Source organism: Pelobates fuscus, chromosome 5 (genome assembly GCF_036172605.1).
Source record: "Pelobates fuscus isolate aPelFus1 chromosome 5, aPelFus1.pri, whole genome shotgun sequence".
NCBI lineage: Eukaryota > Metazoa > Chordata > Amphibia > Anura > Pelobatidae > Pelobates > Pelobates fuscus.
Genome location: NC_086321.1, coordinates 207,729,114 through 207,752,925, shown reverse-complemented (window position 1 = coordinate 207,752,925; position 23,812 = coordinate 207,729,114). Strand labels below are relative to the sequence as shown.

Genomic DNA, 23,812 nt, shown 5'->3' with positions numbered 1-23,812 from the left:
CCACCCCCTCTAATTAATACACCCCCTTTAATTAATTCAGCCCCCTCTAATTAATACACCCCCCTCTAATTAATACACCCCTCTAATTAATCCACCCCCTCTAATTAATACACCCCCCTCTAATTAATACACCCCCCTTTAATGAATCCACCCCCCTCTAATTAATACACCCCCCTTTAATGAATCCACCCCCTCTAATTAATACACCCCCTTTAATTAATTCAGCCCCCTCTAATTAATCCACCCCCTCTAATTAATACACCCCCCTATAATTAATCCACCCGTTCTAATTAATCCACCCCCTCTAATTAATCCACCCCCTCTAATTAATCCACCCCCTCTAATTAATACACCCCCCTCTAATTAATACACCCCCCTCTAATTAATACACCCCCCCTTTAATTAATCCACCCCCCTCTAATTAATATACCCCCCCTTTAATGAATCCACCCCCCCCCCTAATTAATACACCCCCCCTTTAATGAATCCACCCCCCCCCCCTCTAATTAATACACCCCCCCTTTAATTAATTCAGCCCCAGACATAAAATAACTACTTTATACTTACATTTTGATGATGCCTTGCTTGCCCGCCGAATCCGACCACTGGGTGCCTCACCGCCCGGAAATGGATCCTTCCGCTGAAGATCCGTGAAGGCGGACTGACGGCGTTGCGCACGTCGTCATCACGTTGCGCGACGCCGCGGCCCGCAACGCTCCTCCCCCTCCTCCTCATAAAGAAGGAAGTCCCGCCGGTGTTTGGCCGCAAAGGTGCTGCGGCTGTGCGCAGCGTAATGATGGGGGGTGACACATGACACTGGAAGTCATGGCACCCCCCTAGTCAGTGGCACCCGGGGCGGGCCGCCCCCCCCGCCCCCCCCTTAGTACGCCACTGAACACAAGACTGGAAAGATAAAGGGAGTGTCTGGATTCCAGCGACAGCCAGTTTAGTTCTTTTAGCATGTCACAATGGTGGGACCTGTAATTACATTGTAGCACAAATCTGCAGAACGAGTTATACAATGTATTTAGTTTATTAATGTGGGATTGTGGTGCAGGTGCATATACTACATCCCCATAATCAATGATTGACATCAGCATTTGCTGTATAATCATTTCATTTACTGTAGGGATTAGGCAGGATTTGTTTCTGTACAGGGCACCTAGTTTTGGATAAAGCTTAGATGCAAGTTTTTCTATGTGGTGGCCAAAAGATAGATACCCAAGTATTTGAAAGAGTGGACTGCGGTCAGTGTGCTATTTGAATTAGTTTTGATGGATAGGTGGGGATTGTGTAATTTAGGTACTGTTCCAAAGATCATTGTGATGGTTTTTCCTGTGTTTAGGAATAGTTTGTTTTTTGAGATCAACTTTTCTACCTCTGTAAACTGGTCTTGGAGCACAGCCTCAAGCTGCGGTAGATCGGATTTGCTTGCATACATTTCTGTGTCTTCTGCATACATGTGAGGATTTGCAGACATTAGGCAGATCATTTATAAATAATGTAAATAGTAGGGGGTCGAGAATGGAATCTTAGGGAACACCACAGGTGACTGGGAGAGGGAGGGAGTCGCTGTCAGAAATGGACACATATTGCGAGCGATCCAATACATATGATCAAAACCAGGTTAGCGGACAATCACCAATACCTGAGTTTTTGAGTTTGTGCAGTAGAATGTCGTGGTCTACTGTGTCAAAGGCATTTGCAAAATCAAGGAAAATAGCTCCAGTTAGGTCTCCTTGTTCCATGCCAGTTTGAATGTCATTGAAAACTTTTAAGAGGGCAGTTGTGGTGGAGTGATTCGAGCGAAAACCTGATTGATCATTGGTCAGATAGTTTGATTGTTGGTAATACTCACATAGTTGCGTATGGATGCATTTTTCCCCAGACAATACTGGGAGCAATGATATTGGGTGATAGTTATAAACCAAAGTAGTGTCACCAGTTTTATGGATAGGCAATACTCTTGCAGTCTTCCAAAGTCTGGGTATGTATCCAGACACCAAGGATTCGTTAATTAGGGTTGCAACAGGTTTAGCAATTGCCGGCGCACTGAGCTTCAACAGCATTGCTGGGATTTGATCAGGTCCAGACTGGTTTTTCATTTTTAGATTATTAAGGTGTTTTTAATGACACTAATAGGTACAGGTCTAAAATTGAACTTGTCTATATTGGGTCTTTGCAAATTTAGTTGGGCCTGATACACATTTGTAGTTTCAGGATGCGTGACATTTATTAGCATGGCAATTAGGGTAGTGGAGCATCCGACAAAATAATTGTTAAAGGTATTTGCTACATCTAAGGGAAGTTGCAGGGTTTGGTTATCCACTTTAACAGTGGGGGGGTTGGGAGTGGATTGGGGGAGTTTGTAATTTATTTATGACTTTAAAAATGTTTCTAGGGTTTGATAGGTTATTTTCACAGAAATATTGGGCTTTGGCCAATTTTGTTTGTTTTGTGCATATATTTCGCCATTGTCTATATGCACAGTGATCGTTCATAGAGCCAGTACGCTTGAACTTTGACCACAATGAATACCGAAACTGGTACATTTGGATGAGGTCAGCTGTGATCCAGTTCATATGTGCTCCTTTTACTCTCACCTTAAGCATCGGGGCATGCAAATTCCAAACCTGTAGGAGTTCAGACTGAAAGAATTCAACTGCACAGTCTAGATCTGGGATAATGTTTAATCTGTGCCATGGGAGGTTCTTGATGTCATTAAGAAAGGATTCAAGATTACATTTTTTGAAGGACCTGGTGATTTTAACCTTGGGAGAGGATTTAGTAGCCTTTATTTTGAGCAAGCAGTACACTAAACCGTGATCACTGAAACTGTTAGGGAGAACACCTGCCTCCTGGATTCTATCAGGAGAAGTGGAGAGAATTCAATCGAGCAGGGTATGGCTATGGTTTTTAACGTTCAAGCGAGTTGGGGAGGAGAATAATTGCATTAGCTACAAAGTCTTAAACAGAACTATTATTTTTAGGATTCAGCCAATCAATATTAAAATCTCCAAAGACCAACAGTTCACTTTTTGGGTTTTGAGCTATGGTTTCACTAAGAAGATGGGCTATGTCAGATAGGGAATGCGCTGGGGAGCTACCGTGTTTCCCCGAAAATAAGACCTACCCCGAAAATAAGCCCTAGCCGAATTTTCGGGGTGGGCTTCAATATAAGCCCTACCCCGAAAATAAGACCTAGGCATTTTACCTTTGCGGCCCGGCGGGACTTCCTTCTTCTATGAGGAGGAGGGGGAGGAGCGTCGCGGGCCGCGGCATCGCGCAGCCTGATGACGACGTGCGCAGCGTGATGACGACGTGCGCAGCGCCGTCAGTCTGCCTTCACGGATCTTCAGCGGAAGGATCCATTCCGGGCGGTGAGGCACCCAGTGGTCGGACTCTTTGAACTGTGAGTAGATATTTTATGTCTGGGACTTAATTAATTAAAGGGGGGGGGTGAATTAATTAAAGGGGGGGTGAATTAATTAAAGCGGGGTGGATTAATTAAAGGGGTGGTGTATTAATTAGAGGGGGTGGATTTATTAAAGGGGTGGTGGATTAATTAGAGGGGGTGGATTTATTAAAGGGGGTGGATTAATTAGAGGGGTGGATTAATTAGAGGGGGTGAATTAATTAGAGGGGGTGGATTTATTAAAGGAGGGGTGGATTAATTAGAGGGGGTGGATTTATTAAAGGGGGGGGTGGATTTATTAAAGGGGGGGGTGGATTAATTAAAGGGGGGGGTGGATTAATTAAAGGGGGGGTTCAATGTGCATACCTTTACCATAAATAAATAAGCCCTACCCTGAAAATAAGCCCTAGTGGGTTTTTTGTGACTAAAATTAATATAAGACCCGGTCTTATTTTCGGAGAAACACGGTAGGTGGGCGGAAGATTCATGCAACAATGATTGATTTACTGCACGGGATCTCAATTGTGCCAGACAGGAAATCAAAGGTGGCAGGAGGGCTAAAGGTTTGTAAGGGGGTAAACTTTATGGAATTGTCAACATAAATAACAATGCCTCCTCCTCTCTTTGCTCTGTCATTTTTAAAACATGAATAACCCTGTATTGCAATGGCAGAGTCTGGTATTTTAGTTGTTAACCATGATTCTGAGAGCACAATGATTTTTGGTTTGTAATGGGAACACCAGGCTAGCAGTACATCCAGTTTAAGGAGTAAGCTACGGAAGTTGCAGTGCACAAAAAAGAGGCCTTTTTAGTGGGGAGATTAGGACTAGAATTAGCTGGGGGACCAGGGTTAGACTCCACATCATTTGCAAGGGTAAGTACCATAAGGAATAGGAATTTGGACATCATTTTTGTTTGGCCATATAGTGAATACTAATAATAATAATATAGGGATACTTTATAATTTTGTGATGTGGGGGTAGGAGGTCTATTTTTCATAACTCTCCACCAGTACTCCGAAAATAAGTTACAGCAACAGAGCAGGCCATGGTGTATAATCATTTGTTTTCCAGTTTGAGGTGTGTGCTTATGGCGCTAGTAATGTGAACAAAATTGGATTGAGAAAAGGGTTATTAACCTCCCTGGCGGTATTCCCGAGCGTGACTCGGGGTTAATTTTCGCCGCCAGAAGCGGTAACCCCGAGTCACGCTCGGGGTAGATAAGATTTACTTACCTCCGCCGCGATCCGCTTCGGGAGGACTGCCTCACAGCCCAGGCAGCCCTCCCACGGCAAATCAGGCCCCCGGGGGCCATGTGATCGATCACATGGCCCTCTATAGCTGGCTGTGGATCTGCCAGCAGGGGGACTGTTTGAAATATCAGACAGTCCCCCTGCTGGTGGGAAGTATAAAAAAAATAAAAAAAGACAAGTGTAAAAATAAATTAAATATATTTTTATATATATATATATATATATATATAATATGTATATATATTATATATATAATAGATGTACATATATATATTATATATAAATACGTATAATTAAAATAATAAATAAATAAAATAATAAAATAAATAAATAAAATATTGAAACAAAATTTAATATAAATTATATATGCATATGTAATTTCATTCTAACTGTATTTTGTTATTAATATATATATATATCGGTAACAAAATACACTTAGAATGACATTCTATATATATCTATATATATATATATATAAAATACAAATAAGCGCAAATATATATATATAGATAAATACATATAATTACATAAAAGATTACATTAGTATACACGTAGAATTTAAATACCTATAAATGCATATATATTAAAATTCTACATGTATATTTAAATAATCTTTTAATGTAATTATGTGATTTGATTAATTAAAATTTGATTGACATGCCTGACATGGGGGCGGAACTGGGCGGGTAATTCAAATGCAAAAAAATGGTACCGCTTTTGGTACAAAATTCCTGACATAATCATACCGCCAGGGAGGTTAAGAATAACAGTATGGTTATATTTGGATTTATGTTAGTGGTATGAGGTGTGTAGATGAAAATGAAACACAAATAGTGAAAAAACAAAATTAAATCAAAGTATATAATATTGGTGTGTGATATATAGCTATTTGTAGAGAGAGAGTATGTATTCTATAGGGTTAAGAGATTGGAAGGATGTGCTGATCAGTGTTTGCACCTGTCATTTCAGGAGAATGTAAGTTGTGTGGGAGACTATCTATAAATGAGCATGGGAGGGGAAACAGTCTTCTAGAAGGCTACCTGTTGCAAATGGCAGTGGAACAGCTGATTGAGCTCTGGGTGCTTTGCTGGAATGGGTAAGTTTAAAATCAGACTGTGGGAGAGAGATATATATTAGGGTCAGATAGGCTAAGGGATGGGTGAGATGCATCTATGGACATTTGATTTAAGGTCATTTAAGGAAAAACAAAGGGTAAGATTGAGAATTACAGAGAAGAGAGGTATTCATGTAGAGAAATAAAACCATTAAACAAATAACAAGGGAGACATCCTTTGAAGTCGCATTTCTTTGGTGTTTTAGAAATATTGGTTTCTAATGTTCACATAATTAAAGTCACCTCTAGACAGCTCTGTCGTTTAATGCTTAAACAATATTTAAAGACTCTGCTTTGAATCATGGTTTACAGAAGTTTCTTCAATTTATTGATTTAATCTCCTTGGAACCCTTGTAGACTTAAAACTCAAATTCAGGGCATTTACATATTTTCTGCAACAAAACTGGAAGCATGTGTTTCTGGAGAAATTAATATAAAATAACCTGAAAACTGTGCACAGCATCAATATTTTACAAGACACTGGGATTATCAATTATTATTGTTAAATGCATGCTCCAACATTGCAGTGTGCATTAATACATCCAATCGGAGTTCAAATCACCCTTATTTAATGTATCATCCTAGCACCAATAAGGCATGTACACAATACAAATATTGATTACATGAAATACAGTAGGCTATATTTTGTTTCATAGAAACTATGCTGGTTTGGTGTAAGCGTGGTGTAATTGAAATCTTTTTTCCCCCCCTATATGGAGAAATAGAATGTAATGTGTGACTTTTTAATATGTAGTGGATGCTGGACATTTTCCAGAGATGGTGACATTGCTCCATTAGCTGGTTCTTTTGTATAATGGCAAACTATGGGCCACAAATAGCATTGTGGATTTTTTTTCAAATTGTGTGTATTTGCAAAACAGTATACTTTGCCATCTTAGTCATAATTCTAATTTCCTTACATGGAGTATAAGGGTGCAGAAAATATACTAAGTAAACTGGTATGAGGTTTTGTTACTCACTCTGTAGCCATTATCCTCATTCATGTCACACGAGGCAGCGCTCCCATTTGTGTGCCATACGGTTTCCTTAATGCTGCAGCCATACATGAACACATTTTTCTTACGAGAATGGCCATGGTAATCGCAGTAGACCTAGTAACATACACAAATCATTATTAACCAGATTACAAACATACATTTGATGTCAGGCTCTCCTCCCTGTTACTAACAGTGCTCTGGGTATTACACTATTTTTTTTTTCCATTGTATGTGTTACTTTTTGATACAAAAGTATTTTCAAATGTATTTGTAAGAGTTTTTTTCACTTCTATAACAGAGTCTTGTTGCTGTTCTCTTGGCACTGAATGGGTAGGTTACTTGCTAGCTAGAGATGTTGTGCTTGATTAGCAAAGTTTTATTGCCTAGACAAACTTCCCCAACAGGGTATTTTCACACTTTAGGTATTTTACAGCTGGTTTGGGTATAGTGACTGGAGGAAGATTTCTTTTTTTTGCGGTTATATAGTCAGGTTCTGCAGGACCTTTTTTTCCTTTTTGTTCCAGTGGCAAACCAACTAAATATACTATTTTTTACTGTCCAGTAATGCTCTATAGAATAGGTCATTTCTGAAGTTCGATACCTCAAATGTAGTTAAGCAGTCAGTTTCTTTAAAATCGTCATGCACCCCATCTTACCAAAGGTACATGTCTTATGGCAGCCAGGTACTGCAAGAGCCCTTTTGTGTGGTAGATTGTAGGATGCAGGTCTACATTTGGGTTTTGCCACTGTCTGTTGAGATCTTCCCCGCTTAAAGAACAGCGGTGACTAAAAAGAAAACCAATAAAAGCTTTAAAAAGGCATTTATTAACGGTCATGTCAAAATATATTTTAACATAATAATCCAGACCGGGCTATGGGTACTTAGTAACCTTTTGTTTCATACGCTATGGGTACTTAGTAACCTTTTGTTTCATACATTTAGCAGTCTGCTTCTGGTAACTTTGTTACCACTAGATGTTATACATTAGCAGGGATTCTATTTATACTTTATTTTTACGGCAGAACCCCTGCTTTTCACAAAGCAGTTTGCTATTACTTATTACTCTTTATTTCCAATTTCATCCTTTTGTTTCCAATACACTTACCTCTTTCTGTCCTTTCGATTTCTTACAGCTTGAGACATTTTTCAGGGACAGTTTAAATTGGTATAATCTATATTCAGGTGTTTGATCCTGGTCTGTACCTTTGGATCACGCTTCACCAGGGGAACTCTAGGTTTCTATACGTTTCTTTTTATATGGAAAGTTTGATATACACACCAGTCCTTCTTCTATATATAGTACATGTTATTGCAGTTGGCTATTTTTTTGCTGTTCACTTTTGATTATATTATGGCCATTATTACTATTTCTTAATATCCACTGTATTTATTTACTTAGTAGAAGTATTTTGAAGCTGGAGTTTATATCTTTGAATGTGTTTTTTTTGACCACATTGACTGTTCGATCAGTCCATTGTACCTAGGCAATTGGTGCTACCTCTATTTATCAATTATCTATTAAACTTGTTTATTATTTTTCTTGAGGTTTGCACCGTGCCTTTGATACATTTTAAATGTGTTTTATATATATTGCTCCACTGGGGTACTGGTTTTGTAGGGGCTTACTCTCTGGTTAGGAGAGTTTTCTCCCTCATTTCCTGTAATTTTTCTCTGTGTAGTATTTAGGGTTAAGCCCTGTTTGTACCCCTGTAACCCGCTCTGGTGTATTTTTTACCTGATCTTTTCAGGTTATGAAAATACACTTTTTTTCTTTGTATTTAATTTATATTTAATTGTCATATTAATACTAATTTGTAAATATAACTTTATTAGCCAGGTACTGAACTGTAAGTTAGCAGTGCACCAAATGAATGCCACAATAACAGTATATGCATTCAACAGACAAAAGATTACTGAAATCAATCAATATAAAAAGGACCCCCAAAGAAGCACACCATGTATGATAACGAGGTAGCTTCACAGTTTTTGTGGAATTACAAAATTCACAAGGCTTTACCAGGATTCATTGGATATTCTACTGAAGACAATAAGAGAGCCAGGCTTGGATGGAAATTAAGAAGCAATTCATTCATTTTTTTTGTGGGGTAATGCAATGTGGGTGTGTTTTGGTTTTTTATTGGGGCAATGCAAAAAAGAACAAGCAAACAATGCATTAAAAATGGTACGGAGTAAATTCCAGTCTGAAGTGTACTCCTGTCATTTTAGAAAAGTGACATTAAAATGTTTTTCGAATGTATAACAAATATATGTATACACTTACTTGCCATTGATCACACCATCAGGATTTAACATGGGAACAATTTTAAAAATGTAAGATTCCCGTAAACATTGAGCAGAGGGACTGTTACTCATTAAAAACTCCAAAGTGCCTTTCATAACCCAGCTAGCATTGGTCTCTCCAGGATGCACACGGGATGTGAGAAAAATATATGGCCGGTTACCTAACAATGGTATTAAAGGAAAGAAAACAAAATAAAAAATAAAAAATATATACATCCCATTATCATGTAGTAAATACAAAAAAAAAGTGTCAATGTTTCCATGAGCAATAGTCTGGTTTGAAAATCACTGGTCTACAGGGTTATTCACTCAGAGTGAGAATTTAAAGTGAATTCAAAGTGCATTTCACATTTAAGGCCAGAGTAGCCGTACTGAAACAGGTAATTAAGAGAATTTTTCAAGGTTGTCTATTTGACCATAAATTTGAAAATCACTTTGCATTCTCACTTTAGTAAATAATCCTGCTAGTAATTACACAGGATGAATACATTCTACCCAACTAGAGACATTATTGAAGCCAACAGGACTCTGTGAATGACAATTTATGGAATATTAGAAGTGCATCAAATGCTCTACTGGCAATTTTTTCTGCTTTAAGTGCCGCTGAGTCTGATTTAGTCTATAAGATAATAGGAACTTCCTTCAAAGATCATTTCTGAAATTGTGCCTTTGTTAGGGTGTTCTCAATTGCAATGAGCTAGGCTAAACATCTAGAAATAACTGCTAACATGGCTATGTTTCCATGAGCAATAGTCTAAAGCACTGGTTCCCAAACCAGTCCTAATGGCCCCATCAACAATCCAAGATTTATGTATTTCCCCATTTTATTCCCCTGGAGATACTAACAAAACCTGGACTGTTGCTGGGTCATGACAACTGGTTTGAAAATCACTGGTCTACAGGTTATTCACTTCTGATCATTTCTGAAATTGCACCTTTGTTAGGGTGTTCTCAATTGCAATGAGCTAGGCTAAACATCTAGAAATAACTGCTAAGAGGGCTAGTCATGGCATAAATTCCCTAAATTTCCATATCAGAGCAACATGATAAGAGCATCTCCAACACAGCAATTCCCAGTATGCAGTGGTGCAAGGTAGTACAACCTGTGAACCGGCGACAGGGTCATGACCGTCAATGTGTTGCCTTGGCCTTCACATTCCCCAGATCCCACTCCAATTGAGCATCTGTGGGATGAACTGGAAGAACAAATCCAACCCATGAAGGCCCCACTTGCAACTTGCAGGACTAAAATGATCTGCTGCTAATGTCTTGGTGCCAGATACCACAGGACAATTTACGAGCTCTTGTGGAGTCTATGTTTCAGTTGACGCATCAGAGCTGTTTTGGCAGCACAGCGGGGATCTACATTAGGCAGGTGGTTTTAATGTTGTGGCTGATATACATTAGTAACTAGACAGATAGTATAGCTGATAGAAAGACAGGTCGATCCAAATAATAAATTCAAATGTTTAGGAGAGAAGTGTAACAAACCAGAGTTAATGTACTCACGGAACTGATAGACATGCTCATAATAATTGGACTCTGGCATTGCCGTTATGGTGACCACCGGGCATCCATTTCCACCTATTGTTTCACACAGAACATCATGACGATAATAAATCTGTTGAGGGTTGTGCAGAGATTCCAGTTTTTCAATGTGCATCTTTTGGATAGAGGGTAAAAAAGAACACTTTTTTTCAGAACTCTATGGAAAATATACCAGTGCATACAACAATTAGAACATTTTAATGTAGTTGAAGATTATGCCAAGACCTTGTTACAACTAATCCATTAACTCTTCCTGTTAAGTAGCTAAAAACATGATTTTGCTCAATGTTTGCACATATATTTATCTATATGTCCAATTACAGACCTTATGCATATGATCCATCTAGCAGCATGCATCTCCCCTACAGTATTTTATATTTGTGCTGCTCCCTACAGAATATACCCCATTATCACCCTTTACTTGGTTTGCCACCTCTCAGTAAGTTGGCCCCTTAATAAGGCCATTACTGAGGTGTTTTTCATAATGAAGCGGTTTCACAAGGGAATCCTTTAATAAAGAGTTTTACATAAGTGTAAAAAAAAAAATATAGATGGTGCAGCACACATCCAATGTGTTGCAAAAATATTTTTAATACCTTTATACAACAATGTTTAGACTGATCAATGCTGTTGTTCAAGGTATTTATATGGGACTCCCTTACTACCGGTAGGTCTTTTTTGTAAGCAATCAGCTGATGGAGGCATTTGCCTTATAATTGCTAGTGCTTCAGAAGAACTTTGAAAATACAGTCATAATGTAAGTGTGTGTCACTTAAACATTTGCTATCGATTTTTATGCCATCGATAGCCTTTTTTCACCTGATTTAATTCCGATGTAGATAGGGGAAAAGAATGATCACTCATCAATAGCCTGAACAATAGCCCACACAAAATCTAAACAACATAAAAAGTGATGGAGATTTTCACATGATGGAGATATTGATATAAATGGGAGGATATGCAGTAGTTACCTCAAACTTTTATGTGGTGGGGCAAAAAACCCACCATAGGCCCCAAACAGCTAGAAACAATAGCAATCAGGGAATGTCCAATTACCTGCACAATGTCCCAATGCAATGGAATGGAAGGATAAAATGTGCTAAGGGTTCTCCAAACCATGAGGTCCACATAATGTGTCTCCCTTAAATTAAAGGCATAAAGGTGTTCTATCCCCAGGTACCACTAAACTCCCCTTACATATATGTAGGACACTTTCCACGTTATTCATTAAAGTAAAAATTTTAAGTGAATTTCAAATTTAAGGCCAAAGCAGCAAAACTGGAACCATGGCTAATTTATAGTGGTTTTAGTTTAGCTATTCCTAGCTTGAATTTCAATTTCACTTTGAATTTGCACATTTGCACACCAACAGCAAAAACATATGTGAGGAAGGCTGAACTTAATGGACGCAAGTCTCTTTTCAGCTATGTAACATGCTGGAACAATTTCTATGAAACTGCATGAATACTTAAAGGGATCCTATAGAGCCAGGAAAACAAAGCAGTTTTCCTGGTAGTATAGGGTTAATAGTTGTCCCCCTCCCGTGGGGCTGAAAGGGGGTTAAAACCCCTTCAGCCACTTACCTGAGTCCAGCGCTGATGTCCCTCAGCGCTGGGTCAGGCTCCGCCACGCTCCTCCCCTGCCGACGTCAGCCGGCGGGGAGACTTAATGCGCATGCGCGGCAATGGCCGCACGTGCATTAGACCTTCCCATAGGAAAGCATTTTTCGATGCTTTCCTATGGGGAAAATCTGACGCCGGAGGTCCGTGAAGACGTCCAGCGTCAGATAACGGACCAAAAGTCTGTTAGGATTCCGGAAGCGCCACTGGGGGCAGACTTAGAGCTGCAGTGTAAACATTGCAGTTCTCTGGAACTGCAATGTTTAACATTGCAGCACTAAGTGCAAAAGGGAACACATCACCCAGACCACTTCAATTAGCTGAAGTGGTCTGGGTGAATATAGTGTCCCTTTAAATAAAAAAATAAAAAAACAATGTCTTTAACTGTGCCTGGACTGCTTTTGTGTTTTTTTGTTAAAGAGCTGAAGTATTAAACATGTAGACTGCTGCTATACTAGTGAATTGCAAGCTCTGCATGCTGTATGTAGCTGAATGGATTTTAAACCCACACGTGAAAAATAATGGAAGATACGTATTTTTTTACAATTATTTGGTCTCAATGTTGCTGCTTATTGACTACATTTTTGTAACTGCATTGCAATGAAATATAAATTTTGGGCACTTATGCTTCACTGATCTCTTAAAAAGAGGAAGACAATTATACTAACCTTGACACTTAGTTTAAGACTCACCTTTAATGTTGAGTATGTGTACGGATAATGATAAGCAAAATAGCAGACATCATCTCTGTGAGGGAATAGTATTGTAAATGTCAAAGTGTAATAGGATTTTCCCTTCTGACCTCCAGTAGCCACTGAACTTCTGGAGAAATGATTTCTGCGAACAAAACAATTGTATTACCTGTGTATTCATGATTTTATATCCATATATAACATACTATATTTTAATTAATAAGCATGATAAGATATGCAAGACAGGTGTGTGTATATATATATATATATATATATATATATATATATATATATATATACATACATATATATATACAGACTGACATTACGCTCATTTATGCCTCCAAGAATACATATATTTATTTAATACATTGATGTCAGGCTCTCTCTCTTTTATTAAAGGTCTTTATAACAACACAATAAGGGTTATCAGGGTTCATCATCAACTGCTCAGGCCAAGCAAGATAGGAGAAGGACCAATGCCATCCTAAAAAAAAGTTCTATATCTTAACTAGTCATACAATCCTTATCATGAAACATGCACTGTATCTTTCTGTTTGCCCTTCACAGAATTAAACCATGTTAACTATAAAGACAGAAATGAGTCAAATTAATCTTTTTGTATTTCGGTGGATTTATGATACACTATATATCTTGATCACATTAATAGATAAGTATGTTAACTACAAAACATTTACTGGTGGATCATGGGCTAATTAAATCACTGTGCAAAGAGTAGGCAGGTGTGAAATGCATGAGCAACAAAGGACATACACAAAGTGACAGAGCTACACAGTCCGGAGTACCTGATCGAAATGCAAATATACACGGACTGAGTGTCAAAGTGACATTTTGCCTGTTACACAACAATGGCTCTCTGACGAGCTGAAACATTGCATTAGTGGTAAGGAATAAAGGTACATTTAAACATCCACTGAATGCTTTGTCCATTTAATTAAATCACAATCAGCTGATTTATAAACCACTGACCGCAGTGAGTGTTTCAGAGATCACAGACTGCAATCCAGACATCTCTCAACAAGGGGAACGTTGCAAATATGTTGTAGAGATCTAAATAGTAGTGAAACTGTCCACTAATCCACTAAGTAAACTTACTTGTAGTAACATATATCTGTTCCAACACGCATCCACCAAGGCCGTGACGCCAGAGCATCCTGTACAGAGTACATTAATGGTTGCATACCTTTTAAAACACAAGAAGCATCCTACATTAGTTATCTCTTAAATAACATTAATTACCCCTTAGCGATAAATGCATTTCATTTATCCATTAATCTCATTCGATGTACAATATCCAAATTAAATTAAATTAAATTAAATTAAATTAAATTTGTGGGAGCCTCGTAGTGATACCGGAGAAACTGACGGAAGCCAAGCACAGAGAGATGGACACAGGTTTCTTCAGGAAGGAAGAGATTCTTTATTGGATCACCGATCGGGACTCAGAGGGACTAGCGTCACCAAAATACAGCAAAGTCTGAGTACTGAATACATAGAGTACATTCCTTATATAGCACTGTAGCTCCTCCCACAATTAACTACACCCACACATACCCTTAACCTATTTAATAAATAGAGTCTAAACTCATCCATCCGGTCTAACCACGTGGCTCATCTGATACAAAGGAGAGGGACGCGTAATTCCAGTTCTTACATTCCTGCACCTGGTCAGTACAGTGATAACAGTATCTTAGCTACGTGTAATTAACTAACTGATACTACAAACACATATACATACATATGCCTTGTGGCAATCTTAGCCTGCTAAACTTGTATTTTACTGGAATTACATCACATTCCCCCCTTTGATGCCTCTGATATTTCACAATTACTTGAGGCATCACTTAACCTTGGTTTGCATATACCTCAGGTTACCATGAACCAGACCAGACTTATCTTATGATGTGAATCTTTTAACACTCATCTTCCTGCATTGGTTCTCCTTGATCTAGAGCCTTATACTTATATATCGCCATTATCTGTGCAGCAGCCTTCCTCTCTGCTATACTTCCTATCAGGCTTTGCACAGACCTAACTACTAAGGGTATAAGACACGGTAGGAGTAGACACAACAGTAAAATCAGTAGGACTCCACCTACCACTGCCTTAAGCCCTCCAAACCACTCATACCAGCTACCAAACCAACTACTTGGATTGTACCCTTTCCATACCTGAGTAGGCACATGCACTAGTTTAACCATATGGCTAGTAAGCTCAGCTATTGCTTGCCCTTCGTCATCTATTTGAAGACAGCAATTGCTCAGGTTAAACTTCCCACATACACCTCCCTCTACTGCCAAAAGGTAATCCAAGGCTAATCTATTTTGGTACACTGCTGTCCTCATCCTGGTATTATGCTTCGCTAGAAGATTGAGTGCTTGTGAGGTCTCATTAGTAATAATCTCAACCACCGCCTGTAATCTTATAATACGGTTGAGCATATAAATTGGGGTTCTATAACCAAAGGTACCATCTTCTGCCCACGTGGCTGGCCCATAATAATCTATGATACGCTGGGGAGGCCATTCATTATCTTCCCAGGTGCCTATCTCTAAGGGTCCCCTTTTCTTCCTATGATTCACATCATACACTTTAACACCTAAAGTCTCACCTGTTTCAATCGGTAACAAGAAGAAGGATGGTTTGAGCATACCCAACACACATGCCCCTTCCCAGTCCTGTGGCAACTCCGAATAGGCTTTCTTACCACAGATCCAGTACAAATTTGCTGGGGCTCTCCAGGTAGATGTGATGGATAAATCAAACCACACATCCTTTAAACTGGCATATCTAGCAAACGGGTTAGATGGTTCTGAGACATTTGAAGCCGACCACCAAGTTGTATTTTTAGTATCATCATCATAAGCTTTTTGCCCTAGACAAGTTAATTCTCCTACAGAAGTATTATACATTATTCCTTTCCTTGCTATGCAAACATAACCTATGATGGAGGTCTTTAATCTCCACTCAGATTTACCTCTAACACTCAAATGATAATCGGCTTGTGTAGATATTAGTTGGTCAACTGCCTCAGAACCGGACATTACCTCCTTTGCTTCCCAAGGCCATTGGTCTCCCATGTTAGTACCTCCACACACATAGCAGTTGGTAACATTAAGACTACCGGCAATACTTTCAGCTAGGTCAATGAACAGGTTTTTAGCGTTATGGGGGATCTTATTATCTATACTCATCTCTTCATAAAAGGAATGGTATACTTGATGAGTCTGGGAGGATACCGTATCAGTCTCTATTCCTATAAACAATAATGTCCCAGGATCTAAACCCGTCCCGTATATCTGAAACCCAAATAAATTTCCATACTTATCTAGGAACTTGTCGGGGTTATTAATAAGTATATGGACTGGGTTGCATTCCATAGACTTACAATAAGGGCTAGTCGGCAACTTAGTCACTATCATGTCTTTATCTACTGTCTGTCCCCAAGTCGCCCACCCCACACAAGACCAATATGGACAAAAGTTATAGTCTTTATTTGGGCATCTAGGACTCACATATTTATTTTTACTACTGGGACAAATATATTTATCATTAGACCCATACGTCCTCTCCCATCTAAGATCCCCACATACATTCCACGGTTTTCTACCACTTGATATCGCCTTACATGCATCAAATAGCAGAACACCCGAAGAATGTACGGATTCTAACACCGTCTTATTAATTAGGGTCCCCTGAGGATCTCCATTCCTGAGAGTCAACCAAATTGTACGAGGTTGATACTCTGGACTGAAGCACTTAGGTTCTCCTACTCCTAAATAGCACACACTATAGTCTATATTTAGGTATCTACATCTTGATACCTCTCCTTTACATTCGTATTGTGAATGCCAAATTAGGGTTTGGGAAATATGGTTACCTGTTCTCGTAGTCTTAATGCATACCTCACAGCTAGGAGTGTCGGTACCTCTACCTTCCTGAATATAAAAACACATATAAATAAACACAATCAAAAGCACATCTTTCGCCGTCATCCTCAGTCTTCGTCCGTGCGATGGAACCTCAGCTTCCAGGATGTGAGGGCTGCAGGGAATGGAGTTCTGCTCGTCTTCACAGGTGTCCCTTCGAGACTTTCCTGGCTTATACACTATGTGTTGGTAAGCGGACAGGCTTTATTATGGCCTTCTCACTCACACCTGTAACAATAAAATTTGTAATCCACAATAATTCCTCGTTACTCCGACTGAGTAGTGCGTTTCAACCGGATCTTGCAGGGATTCTCTGGATCTGCTGTAATTTGCCAAGAATCGACTGCTGCTGGTTTAACCCTGGAGTGATGTATCCACGGAGTTACTTCGGCTACTTTTATCGCTGTAGGGGTAGACAAAAGAACAACATAAGGACCTCTCCACTTGGGCCCTAACGGTACATTATTCCACTCTTTAATCCACACTTGGTCTCCTGGATGATAACTATGAACAGGGGGATAAATATTCACAGGTAATCTATCTTGTACCCATTTCTGTACCTCCTCCATAGTCTTACCCAACTCTACAACCTGCTGCCGGGTAATTCCTTCTCCCAACTGACTCAAGTCCCCCCTTAAGTTACCAAGTACGGGAGGTGGTCGCCCATACATGATTTCAAAAGGAGAGAGGCCCATCCTTCTGGTAGGGGTACTGCGGATTCGCAATAAAGCTATGGGTAAGAGAACGTTCCACTTAAGTTGGGTTTCCTGACACATTTTAGCCAACTGGTTCTTTATAGTTCTATTCATTCTCTCTACCTTACCAGAACTCTGGGGTCTATATGCAGTATGAAGCCTCCACTTTATACCAAGCATATGAGTCAGTTGTTGTAGGCACTGATGAACAAAAGCTGGACCATTGTCCGATCCTATAGAACAGGGTAGTCCATATCGGGGTATTATTTCTCGTAGCAGGAATCTTACAACTTCTCCTGCTTTCTCTGTACGAGTAGGACATGCTTCTACCCAGCCTGAATAGGTGCACACAATTACCAACAGGTAACGATGTCCACCCGATTTAGGCATTACTGTAAAGTCTATTTGTAGATCGGACATGGGGAGTCCCCCCATAAACTGGACTCCTGGTGGCTTTACTGGTCCTTGTCTTGCATTATTCTTAGCACACGTTACACATCTGCGTACAATGGCCTGAGTCAAGTTGGACAATCTTGGTATGTAGAAATGTTTCCTGAGAGATTCTTCAGTACTGTCTCTCCCAGAATGTGTCCCGTTGTGATAATTTTGGACAATTTCTACCGCTAGTGATGCTGGTATGACTATTCTTCCATCTTCTAGCTGATACCACTTGTTCTCCAAATACTTTCCCGGTTCAGTCTTTAACCACTCCTCTTCTTGAGCTGTATAAACTGGAGTCCATTGGGACAGTGGAGTTGGTATAAGAGCAGCTATATGCCCCACATACTCCTGTCTTCCTGATTCAGCAGCACGCTTAGCTGCACTATCTGCCATCCGATTTCCCTTGGTTACATCACCATCTCCTCTCAGATGCGCTCGACAATGTATGATACCGACTTCTTTCGGCTCCCACACTGCTTCCAATAGTTGTAGGATTTCAGCTGCGTACTTGATTTCTTTGCCTTCTGAATTCAGTAGTCCTCTTTCTTTATACAAAGCTCCGTGGGCATGAGTGGTTAAAAACGCATACTTAGAGTCCGTATAGATATTTACTCTTAAACCTTCAGCCAATTGTAACGCTCGTGTTAGTGCTATTAATTCTGCCTTTTGTGCTGATGTTCCTTTCGCCAGTGGCCGAGCTTCTATCACCTTGTCTATTGTTGTCACTGCATATCCTGCATAGCGGATCCCTTCTTTCACATAACTACTGCCGTCGGTGTAATATTGAACATCGGGGTTCTGGATGGGAAAATCACGAAGATCTGGTCTACTTGAAAATACTTCATCCATTACTTCCAAACAATCATGTTGACTTTCAGTAGGTTGCGGCAAAAGGGTAGCTGGATTTAAGGTGTTTACAGTCTCTAAATGCACTCTTGGGTTTTCACACAACATTGCTTGATACTTGGTCATACGGCTGTTACTAAACCAATGATTTCCTTTGTAATCCAACAACGTCTGTACTGCATGTGGGACTCGTACATAAAGTTCTTGACCCAGAGTGAGTTTATCGGCTTCAGCTACTAGCAGGGCGGCTGCAGCTACGGCTCTTAGACAAGGTGGAAGTCCGCTGGCCACTGCATCCAGTTGCTTAGACATGTAGGCAACAGGTCTTTGCCATGATCCCAAGTACTGTGTCAATACTCCCACAGCCATTCTTCTTTGCTCGTGTACATATAAGTAGAATGGTCGTGTGTGATCAGGTAGACCTAATGCTGGGGCACTCATCAAAGCCTTCTTCACATCTTCAAATGCCGTTTGCTGTTCTTGGGTCCATAAGAAGGGGTCGTGCTCTGTACCTTTGATGGCTGCGTACAGAGGTTTTGCCAGTATCGCATAGCTGGGAATCCATATCCTACAGAAGCCTGCTGCCCCCAAGAATTCTCGCACTTGTCTTCTATTCTTGGGTATTGGTATTTGGCAGACAGCTTCTTTTCTCTCTGGCCCCATAATCCTTTGACCTTCAGAGATATGGAATCCCAGATACTTGACAGTTGGCAAACACAACTGAGCCTTCTTCCTGGACACCTTGTATCCTGCCTTCCAGAGAATATGTAGTAGATCGTGCGTTGCTTGCTGACATTTTTCTTTTGTAACTGCTGCTATCAACAAGTCATCTACATATTGTAACAATACACATTCTCCTGGGATAGACTCGAAATCCAGTAGATCTTGACTTAGAGCTGAACCAAATAGGGTAGGTGAATTTTTAAACCCTTGGGGCAGTCTTGTCCAAGTCATTTGGCGTTTTGAGCCCGTTACAGCGTTCTCCCATTGGAAAGCGAAAATACATTGGCTTTCTGCGGCAATTCGGAGGCAAAAGAAGGCATCTTTGAGATCTAAGACTGTGAAGTAAGTAGCCCCGCCCGGAATTAAAGCAAGCAGGTTATATGGATTGGGTACAACTGGATGTATGCTAACAACCGCATCATTGACTGCTCTTAAGTCCTGTACAGGTCGATACTCATCTGTACCGGGCTTTTGAACAGGCAGCAATGGGGTGTTCCAGGGGGAAGTACAGAATTTTAGGATACCATACCGTATGAACTTATCCAGATAGGATTGGATGTTCTTCTTAGCCTTCTGCGGAATGTGATATTGTCTTAGGCTCACTGGATAAACCCCATGTTTCAGTTCAATTTTTATTGGTGGAATATTGCGGGCCAGTCCTGGTGGGTTGTTCTCTGCCCAAACTCCTGGTATGTTAAACAATGTCTCATCACTCCTAGGGTTTTGGCTAGTCAACACTGTATAAAGTCGCCACTCTTCTTCCTTTGGTACGGATAAAGTCATAATACCTGAAGGTCCATTAAACTTTAAGGATGTTGTTCCATTTGGTAGGAACGTAATCTGCGCTTGTAATTTTGATAGCATATCACGTCCCAGCAATTGGACTGGACATTCAGGCATATAAAGGAATTGGTGTTTTACTACGTGGCCTCCCAATGTACAGAGTCGACTTTTAAGAACCGGTTTTTCAGCACTTCTTCCAGTTGCTCCTATCACAGTAATAGTCCTTCCAGATGGAGGAGCAACTAGATTAGTCACCACTGAATGTTCAGCACCAGTGTCGATCATGAACGCACTCCTTTTCCCCCCTATTGATACATCGACCATAGGCTCCGCTCGACCAAGGGGGATGGAGCCCGGTCGGTATCAATAGTCCTCCATGACAGTGTCAGCCAATCCTACAAAGTCCCTACCTTCTCTATCGCGGGACCTTTGCGCTGCTGGAATATACCTGTCTTCCCTAACACTTCCTCTGTTCCCATTACTCCCTCTATAACCATTACTCCCTCCGGGGCCTCCTCTACCTCTAAAGTTTCCGTAGCCTGCCCTGGGTTGGTCTCTCTCGTACTGCTCTCTTTGCGGACATTCGTTCCTCCAATGCCCTTCTTCCTTGCAATACGCGCATTGATCCCTACTCAAAGGCTCCCTACTCCATCTATTATTGCCTCTATCTGGGCCCCGTTTATCTACGCCTGCGATCGCTACCGCTAGCATATCAGCCTTTTTACGCATCTTGCGCTCTTCCTCTTTCTTACTTTCTGTATCCCTGTTCATATAGACCTTATTTGCTACCTCCATTAGTTGGGTGATGGACATACCTGCAAACCCTTCTAACTTTTGTAGCTTGCGCTTAATATCTCCGTATGCTTGGCTGACAAAGGCGGAGTTAACCATTCGGGAATTGTCTGCGTCTTCCGGATTAAAGGGGGTATACAAGCGGTATGCCTCCAATAATCGGTCATAAAAGACACTGGGCGCTTCATCGCTTTTCTGGATCACCTCAACTGTCTTCGACATGTTAATGGCTTTCTTTCCTCCGGCTTTCATGCCAGCAATTATAGCGTCTCTATAGGCTCTGAGTTGAACCATATCAGCACCATTTACGTTCCAATCGGAATCGGTGTTGGGATAGTGTGTCGCGGCCCATGCTGCTGGATTGGCTTGGTTCAAAGCACGGGCTCTATCCTCTAATGCTTTAATGGCTGCTTGATTTATTCTTGTCCTTTCCTCATTGTTAAATAAAGTCATTAGTAACTGCTGGCAATCAGCCCATGTCGGATTATGCGTCTGTACTATTGAGGTGAACAGATCAGTCATAGCTTGTGGTTTCTCAGTATACGAGGAATTATGGGTCTTCCAGTTTAAAAGATCGGTTGTGGTAAATGGGACATATACGAAGACTGGGTCAGCGTGTGCCATTTGACCTGCGGCATCGATATAAGCTGACCCGGGATTCAGACGAAGAGGCATCTGATAGTGCTTTAATTGTTGGGCACCAGTCAACTGTCGGGTTTGGATGGGGCTACGTAGAGAGGCGTCAGTCATGGGTTCCGGTCGGGGAGAGATAGGGTATGGGGATGTGGGAGGTCGGTTTTGGGAAAAGGTCGTAAATAAAACACTTCGAGCCGAGCTAGATGAAGCTTGACCGGAAGTCTGAAGTGGCGCCAAATCAGGATATTCGTTTCTAATGGGGGTGGATTCTGGTTCCGGAAGGGGAGATTTAGTACGAGGGGGGGTGGATCCTGTACTGGAGGAGGAAGCGGAAGTGGATGAGGGTAATGAGGGGAGGGGTGCAGGACTTCCTGCGTTTGCGTCACTTCTTCTTAACGGAAAGTAAGGGGGCGGCAAAGGGATCTCGGACTCAGGGGGCGTGTCCAAAATGGGCCTAACACCAGTCCTAGTGGACGAGCAAGTCCTAGCTACCATGAGGCGACACTGCTCCTCGTGGCATGTCTGGAGCCATTTTGGCGAGTCATTTACGGCCTGTCTCCAACAGTCAATATAAGGAAACTGGCCGTAAAGTTCAGGCCTACCCGATACAGCCACGTGTAAGCGCTGTACCAGAGTTGGATCCAAACTGCCACGTGGCGGCCATGCCGCAACCAAAGTAGGCCACTCCCTAGTACACAAAGTGACCAAACGTACAGGAGACATCTTTACCCCAAAATCACAAACTTTGAATCCCTTTTTAAAATTCTTAACCATACATCCTAAGGGATCCGGAATCGTTGACTGCGACGCACCCATACTTAACAATGGAACGTCGTCGACAACGAATACTATACACGCGTACTATTCAACAGTCACACCCGTTTCCTCTGGCAACAGCACCACGTGGTACGGTTACCAAGTGAAACGTACACAATAACAATAAACACTCAGGGAATTCCCGTACACACACAGCTGTTACACCAGTCACTATATAATCAATATTATGCCCTTTGGCGTAACTATACAGTCACCCACGCTATAATTCTCTATATACGAATTACCCGTCTATAACACACCCCAGTAACATCGTCTTTTACAAATAGCGGTTACAGTACGGTTAGCATAGGTCAAAGCACAAGTTAAGGTCACAATACAATTATTAGTGGTTATGGTGTTAAACATGCAATGGACGACAATGATTAGTACTTATTATATAATGTCAGTAAATATACAGGGTTATGGTACCGTGCACTATAATACAGCAACACACTATTAACACTCTCGCTAGACGGCTGAGCTCGCGCTATCTAACAAGATATACACTTTACTAAAACAATCGTTAACACATTTACAATTCCCAACTAAACTATTGGCCAGTACCTTGAATGGACTACCTAAAACTATATACACCCGTTTTGGTTAGCCACACTGCCCAATCACCACATATATAGCGAGCTAGAGAACCGAATTTACACAGGCGCCTCTTAGTCGCACTATCAAAAGTCTAGTGGGTTCCAAATTTACACGCCTTCCCACTTAGCCCAGATAGGATGAGAACTAGCGAACTGAATTTACACAGGCGCCGCTTAGTCTCCCGGTCCCTCCGACCTAGCGAACGTAATATACACCCTAGAACGCTAGTCTAGACAAGACACCGGTGTCCGGCTAGGGCTATTTACACCAGGACCCCGCCTGACTAACCAAATCAAACGGTCTGACTAAAGAGCGTTCGATCGAGCGGTGCGCCTTCGCTCCTTCCCTCCGACAGAGGGGGCAGATACACAGATTCAAAACCCCTTTGGGCCTACCGCACAATCGGTATACCCCTAGTGGGTCCTGCCGTCTAAAACAGCAGTTGTCTTACCTCCTCGTTCCTGAACCTGAGTTCACACTCATCGACGGGGACACCCCAGCACTTCTCACGTAGAGGCCGATGATCTCCTGGACAACAGACCAGTGGCGCCGAGACGAAGGGAGGTCCACGCAGAAGTTCAGGGGTGCAGCCG

At 41.1% G+C, this 23,812-nt stretch overlaps 1 protein-coding gene across 3 annotated transcripts in view; it reads right to left on the bottom strand.

Moving 5' to 3' along the window:
- Window positions 1–23,812, bottom strand: part of AGTPBP1 (ATP/GTP binding carboxypeptidase 1) — a 191,262-nt gene that overhangs the window by 46,947 nt on the left and 120,503 nt on the right. For all 3 annotated transcript variants that reach the window (XM_063454992.1, XM_063454991.1, XM_063454993.1), the window contains 6 exons: window positions 14,057–14,144; window positions 12,941–13,085; window positions 10,591–10,744; window positions 9,062–9,242; window positions 7,436–7,565; window positions 6,762–6,893 (listed from right to left, as the gene is read on the bottom strand). In XM_063454992.1, coding sequence (XP_063311062.1) covers window positions 6,762–6,893; window positions 7,436–7,565; window positions 9,062–9,242; window positions 10,591–10,744; window positions 12,941–13,085; window positions 14,057–14,144 — 830 coding nt within the window. The remainder of the gene's footprint in view (window positions 1–6,761; window positions 6,894–7,435; window positions 7,566–9,061; window positions 9,243–10,590; window positions 10,745–12,940; window positions 13,086–14,056; window positions 14,145–23,812) is intronic.